This window comes from Etheostoma spectabile, chromosome 5, assembly GCF_008692095.1.
Source record: "Etheostoma spectabile isolate EspeVRDwgs_2016 chromosome 5, UIUC_Espe_1.0, whole genome shotgun sequence".
In the NCBI taxonomy this organism is placed as follows: Eukaryota; Metazoa; Chordata; class Actinopteri; order Perciformes; family Percidae; genus Etheostoma; species Etheostoma spectabile.
The window spans coordinates 4,440,331-4,447,830 of NC_045737.1; the positions used below are offsets into that span (position 1 = coordinate 4,440,331).

A 7,500-nucleotide genomic window follows, 5' to 3' on the forward strand; every position below is an offset into this window, starting at 1 on the left:
ACACACACACACACACACACACACACGAATTAAGACCTGCTCAGAAGTTGCAGATTCCCTCTTCAATTACACCACATCAGCACTGACTAGCAGCATCTTTATCAGTTACTGGTATATGTACTTGTATTTAATTTTAATTTGTACTGTTTATCGACTGTTTATTCAGTGGGGAAATTACAATTTACACTCTGTTTTGTTTTCAAATCACTACACATAGGCCTGAAATACACACACACACACATGCTCAGGATTCATGCACAAATGGAGAGATGTCAGAGTGTGTGGGCTGCAAGTGCTGGACCAGCGCCCTGAGTGAATGGTGGGGGGGGGTATGGTGCCTTGCTCAAGAGCACCTTGCAGTGCCCAGAAGTGATCTGGCATCTCTCAAGCTATATATTATTATGTAGTATTATCTATGTATTATCTCGAGTTTGTGTTCTCTTCAGCATTTCATTTTCTTGTTATCAAGATGTATTAACTGAAGATCATTATCATTAAAAACAAATCAACACAACTAAAACATAAAACTTTAAAGTCCCTCAGAGGAATGAGTGTCTCCAACTTCAAATTGTGTTGGAATACATTATAGTAGTAAAGCACATAATCTAAAAATCCAGCATATAATATATATAAATTGACATATAAAAAAATGAATATAAAAAATCTCTGCCTCAGTAAAAGAAAGTATTTAGAATTACTAGTTCATGCAGGGCTCCACAGTAACTTTTTTATCCCCAAAGGGCCAGTGTAATCCAAATATGTTTGTACATGAAGAATTTCAGGCGCACAATGTAAATGCATCAAATAATGTACTTTTCTTTAGTAAAAAGGGACCAGAGGAGACATTTACAAGCCAAGTGATTTCATTTATTTGAATACAAAAAGTAGGTTTGTAATCATTTCTGCTTCAAACTATTTATTTAATAATTATGTAATCATTTACACTTTAAACTGCTTTAAATGGTGTATATTTCAAGGTTAATTTAATGTCATTGTCCATCACAGGATTGCCTAATGAAATTAAGTTGTGGTCTCTTTATTCTTCACAAGAAAAGCAGATCACTAACTGTTGTGTATGTTTTGAATCTACATAAGACTAAGTCTGAGCATAAATAAGATCTGGTAAGTCAAGCTTGTTCTAAAATGTGCAGGTTTTGGGAGCGAGAGAGAGAAAGAGAAAGAGAAAGAGATAGAGAAAGAGAAAGAGAAAGAGAGAGCTCATGTGGATGAGAGAATGTCTTCATTGTTTTTATAATTTAATTAAAAGTTCAAAAATACATTTTGGCAGGGCTTCTCAAAGCCCGGACCGAGCTGCATCTGGATTAAACGGCAAGTCAATCCAGATCCGGTCCATACCTCTTGTTATGAATACAAAACTCATGAAGTGCAATGTTTTCCATTCTGAAAAAAACATTTTCCATTGATTAATCAATTGCCAATGATGTTGAATATGTTCACTAGTGGTGTACTGGATTCCCCTCATGATAATTACAAAGTTTTAACCATTCACGTCCGCTGTTAGATCTAGAGTGAATCGGTGGAGACAGGACTAGGATGCCTCTGCACCTTGGTCAAATCGCACTAAGTCAGATACGCAAGTGTGGTTACTTTTTAAAATTACAGGCAGATAATGCTCACCGCAATATAATGTAATGGGGTTGTATCACGGTGGGCCGAAAGCGGCCGCAGTGTGGTTACGTTTTTTCTGAGACACGCACCGACGTGCTCCAGTAACACAAAAAACAAAAAATTGAAACAAAAACATGGCAAAGTTCATGACACGTACTCTTCGCCGCATCCGCAAAAAACAGCAAAGATGAAAAAAAACTACGGTTTACCTTCATTTTTAGTCGCAAATGCAAATAAAAAGCTTGCCGAGCCCTGGTTTAGGAGCAATGACTTCCACAATCTGACATCAAAATAAATTCCTGTGTTTTCAATTCTGTAACCATTCCAACTGGACTACCACTGAGGGCATGTATAGGAGTGGGTACATCAACAGTTTAAGCTTCTGTGAAATGCATTTATTTTGTAATAAATAATAAAAACCAACACGGAGAGGGCTTGGTGTACGATGCAGTCATGTAATACAAGACTGCATCCTGATTAGGTGCAGGATTAGCTGATGTTGGCTGCTGCTTGTATAATTCCTCCCATTAGTCTTGTGGTTTTTGGCCAGCTTTTGGCGCGGCCATACAGCACTGTATGTAACTGCTTTAGAAATCTTTCCTTTTAGTGGATGACATCCATACAGCAATCTACTGATGAGAACAAAATCCGGCCCATGTCATTTCTGTAGATACTGCGGCCGGTGTCATTGGGTCGACTTAATAACACTCAGGCTTACACTAGTTCCACAACATTTCCCCTCAGTATTTTGGATATGTGCCATCACGCACTTCTGGGCTTGTTGCCGCAAATGGGACATGCAATTGACTGCTTGAAAATGTAACAACCCCAAATGTACTTCTATCAGAGTAAAAGAAATCATCTCTTCCACAGGTCTGTATAAGCAAGACTCTTGGAGTGTTAGTGGTTAACAATGACTGTGATGATCAGGTAAAGGTTTTGAAGAAACCAGTGTAAACGGAGCTGTTACCTTTGAATCGCTTGTATTGAAGTTGATTATGTTCTACTCAAATGCAGCAGTGGGTGGTCTCTTTGCGAGGAAAAATACCATCCAACCCGGTAAAGTGTTGTTTCACGTTGAACGTTCGGAAGTGCACCAGTCAAAACAAATCCAGGTGTAATCATCCAGGCTCCAGACTTGTCATGACCAGGCCACCAAATATAATCAAGCTGAGTGAAACATTTCTCTCTGTGGTGTCAGGGCACGGACGGCTAATGCAATTCCTGTTAAACCTCCTCTTTGTATTTAATTAATCTGCATAATACAGAATGTCAGGATGAATAACATTCAAAAAAAATCACAGCAAAGTAAAACAGAACAATTATACCTCTGTGATTATTTTCCTCTCCTGGATATTTCTGTGTCTGTTTTTGTTTCAACTATGGGGCACAGTGTGAGTAAACTGTTGGAAACTGTCTTCTCGAGAGTGTGACATTGCCCCTGTGTCAATTAATTGCTTGTTTATTTTAATAACAGCCATGATAGGCAATATTCTGAAGCGCAACGCTCCACCGGATATGGAGCCATAAACAGACAGGCCTAGTCACTCACACACACTCTGTAACGCTCACACATTTTGGCCCATGCACATTCACCGTCTTTCCATCTTTTACCACCCATAGACATGTAAAAAAAAACCTGACAGACTATTTTACATAATATAAATTATGACAGCTTAATGAAGGCAACATTTTTGTTTTTCCCTCCTCCTGAAATGATCTCATGCTTGATCATGAATAAAGTCAACATGATCCTCTGTTGGGATGCAAGCAATCCTTGTGTGACACACTTCACCTCATTTGACTGAACCTGCAGTCTGGTGAAGTGGTTTATATCGCAGCATTGTATTACAGATTAATGCAAGCAAACAAATAAGGACACTCAGCATTGTAGGAGCACAGCAAACACAGCTGCTCGGCAAGTGAGAGGAGATGAGTGGATGACGTGTGTGTGGTGTGTGCAGACGTTACCATCCTCCTAATAGCCATAAGTGACCAAATAAATAGTGAATCAATGAATACATTAATGAATTCTGTTACAGTTGGAATCGGTTGAAATGCATCTGTCTACTTGTTTGTGAGGCACAACTTCAATGTGAACCAATGGTGTGCATGCTTAGGGTTAAGCAAGCTGGCTGCACACAAGTTGTGAAAGTGCCATCCGCCTCTTAACTCTAGACAATAGATGTACAATTTCATCTGGTATTATCCTAGGGTCTGACCTACAGAGCAGAATGTTCCAGCAGGAAGAGCGGCAAACCTCACGGGAGAGGACAATTTTATTTGGCTGAAATTAAGTTGGAGCAATAAAAACTTACATGAGCTGAAGTAGAAGAATATGAATGCATTCATTTTTTTTACAACTATTCTCAAATTGAAGGAGGATCTTTCTATCTAAAACTGTAGACAATATGACAATTGTCACTGTATGAGAGTTCAACAATACGGGGGGAAAAATTGTAGTTTGATTAATGTTCATGTGAAACATGTCCTTTGAATAACAAATGCAGTCGAGGATGCCGCTGCGTGTTGTTTACTGTTATGACTCTTACCTCTGGGAGAAGATGTCCCTGTAGGGGCTGCCGTGCTGCATGGCGATACCATATCCACGGTCTGGTGCCATGCTGCTTACAGTGTACAACGAACAGTCCTCGTCGTTATTAGCAACATACTCCAGCACGGCTGCATCCCACACAAAGCCAAACCGACCATACTTCACCTAAAAGAAATAAAAAAAAAAGACATGTATACACAGTTAACAATATTCAGAAAGGTGCATCTTTACCTCAGGTTATAAAGTTTTGTAAGACATCGTGCCAAAGACTTTTTTGTCGCAACTTCTGATATGCATCTGTTCCGTTTCATGACATTCCTTTATTATTGGTTAAAGGTAGGATTTTCCTAAACCAAACGTATGTACTTCAGTGTTTTCCCTGCTCCTTGTCTCTGTGTGAAGAGTGCTGCTGTGTGTCTGTTTCACCGACACACACATGCAAGCTTTGCATGCAATGCGGCACCTTCCTGACAGAGGTGTGTGTGTGTTTATTTGTGCTTTAGAACTTAACCGCCGGAAAACATTTTATTCCTCTGAATCACGACTCTTCCTTCACCCACAGCTCACTCGACCACCACTGCTCTCTCTCTCTCTCTCTCTCTCTCTCTCTCTCTCTCTCTCTCTCTCTCTCTCTCTCTCTCTCTCTCTCTCTCTCTCTCTCTCTCTCTCTCTCTCTCTCTCTCTCTCTCTGGCTCATTGAGCCGGGGCCAATTTTGAATGCTGTGTTGAACACAAATGAACAAAAGTAAGATATTTACCTTTAAATATCCTTTAAATGTCTACCTAGAGAGCCTGTTTCTGTACCATCAGCTGTCTCTATGTTTGGCCCATACTACAATAACAGTACATGTAACTCTTTGATTCAGTGTCTTGGTGAAGCAAGATCACATATGTCTGTAAGAAGTGAATGGCAGTTATGGTTGAGAATTTTTTTTTTCTGTGCAGTTTAACTTATCCTTGATCCACTAAGACATGTTCTATATAACTACTACTTATATGTCTTTGTGGTTGAGCTGAATCATGGTTTAATACATTAAGCATATGGACATTTCTGTAGAAGTGATGTACGAGGACTAACTCACCCTTACACACACACATTTCTTGAACACAGTCTATGGGCATTTCAAGTCCAAAAATGCACCACAATTACACTTTTCGTCTACTGTACAATGGCAAACTTTACAGCACAGCGACTTTACTGTTCTTTTCTATGTGAATGTCCTTGTTTGGTATGTGTGGGTTAACTGTAGGTGCATTTCATGTGTGTGCTTGCGCTTAAAAATAAATAGAGGGTCAAAGTGACTTAAGGTGAGAATCACAGTTTGTTTTATAGAAATTAAGTCGGCTGTTGTTAACATGTATTCTCGTCATTATTCAATAAATCTGTGAAGAAGTAGAGAATAAACAACCTGGCTGTGATAGTCACACCCTGACACCTTTTTTGACAATTCTTACACAATTCTTACACAATTCTTACACAAATTCCGCACCCCCCCAACACACACACACACACACACACGCACATACACACACACACACACACACAAACACACTCACCCCCACACCCACACACACACACACACCCACACATACACGTACACACACACACACACACAACATTTTGGATTTGGTGTGTCATTAACTTTAATGGAGCTTTATGAAATGTTCATACCCCTCTGTCTTTACTGTGTGTGTGTATGTGTGTATGTGTGTATGTGTGTGTGTGTGTGTGTGTGTGTGTTTGTGTGCGTGTGTGTGTGTGTGTGTATCACCTCAGTTGGCCTATGTGTGATGACTAATGTCTGAGAAACGACAAGACCCTCTGATTGGGTAATTTCACAGTCAGTAGTCCTCTGAAGTGTGTGTGTGTGTGTGTGTGTGTGTGTGTGTGTGTGTGTGTGTGTGTGTGTGTGTGTGCATGTGTGTGTGTGCATATGCATGTGTGTGTGTGTGAGAGAGAGAGCACTTTATTTTCTTGAAGAATAATTTTATGGCTATTCATTATTGGTTTTGAATTGAAAAGATCATAGACTTTGTGGAAAGGAAATTAGTAATTGTACATTAGGGACTTCTTGTTATTTGGGTGAAAAGAGCTGAAAACAATTATTATGCAGAGTATGTATGCAGATCTGATGTCAGCCACACTGAAAAAGTGTGCTAATCTCACTCTCAAGTGAATATGATGACAAGATGACCATGTCTAATGGCTTAGTTCACATACATTCAGTAATTGGGGAGTTTGTCTTGATAGAGAATCAGCATTTGTGTCAACAGATAATAAAATAAAGGATGGTTTTACTGCGGTGTTTACAATAAACTAATATAAACGAACCCTTTAAAACCATCACAAAAACACCAACAACAAGTGGATCACGGCATGCCTCTAAGGGAAAGAACACAATGACAAGCAAAGAAAAATGTGTTGATGCCTTTCAGAAGCAGGGATAGAGTGGAATTAATGTGTTTACACTGACTCATGAGCCATGAGTACTGCACATAATAAACACCACTGGCCTAAAAGACCCAGGGTAAAGAGAAGATGGGGGAGAAAAGGTTGAGCACATCGGGCTTTAATGTTGCCGTCGTCTGAATTTTGTCATTTCTGTGATAACGTCTCCCACGGTTTTACTGAGTTCATTTTTGAAAGGGATGTAACAGTCTCCACTAGTATCTTCATAATGAAAAATGCCATTTCATGAAGCTGCGATTAATCTTATATTATTTTCTGTCAAAGAGTTTTTCAGCCATGGGTTTGGGACCTCACATGGGGTCACTTGATATGAAGATCGGTTCAAATGTACCAGTTTTAACATCACAATGGTTACGTTCATGCTTTTAGTGCATCATTCGGATTTATTGCTCAGATCCAATTTTTTTGTTTAGCAGTGTATGTATGTCTGTATGTCTGTATGTATGTATGTCTGTATGTATGTCTGTATGTATGTATGTATGTTAGGTATGTCCTGTATGTATGTCTGTATGTCTGTATGTATGTCGTATGTATGTATGTACGTATGTCTGTATGTCTGTATGTATGTATGTCTGTCTGTATGTCTGTATGTATGTATGTATGTCTGTATGCATGTATGTATGTCTGTATGCATGTATGCATGTCTGTATGTATGTCTGTATGTATGTATGTCTGTCTGTATGTATGCATGCATGTATGTCTGTATGAATGTCTGTCTGTCTGTATGCATGTATGTATGTCTGTATGTCTGTATGTATGTATGTCTGTATGTATGTATGTCGGTATGTATGTCTGTATGTATGTATGTATGTTTGTCTGTATGTCTGTCTGTATGTATGTCTGTATG

The 7,500-nt window shown here is 39.2% G+C and overlaps 1 protein-coding gene across 4 annotated transcripts in view; it reads right to left on the minus strand.

Annotated features, from left to right (window-relative positions):
- grid2 (glutamate receptor, ionotropic, delta 2) overlaps positions 1–7,500 on the minus strand; it is a 503,599-nt gene that overhangs the window by 28,453 nt on the left and 467,646 nt on the right. For all 4 annotated transcript variants that reach the window (XR_004331939.1, XM_032515604.1, XM_032515605.1 and 1 more), the window contains exon 14: positions 4,182–4,348. Coding sequence is in view for 3 of the 4 variants with exons in the window: in XM_032515604.1 (XP_032371495.1) it covers positions 4,182–4,348 (167 nt within the window). In the remaining variant the exon portion in view is untranslated. The remainder of the gene's footprint in view (positions 1–4,181; positions 4,349–7,500) is intronic.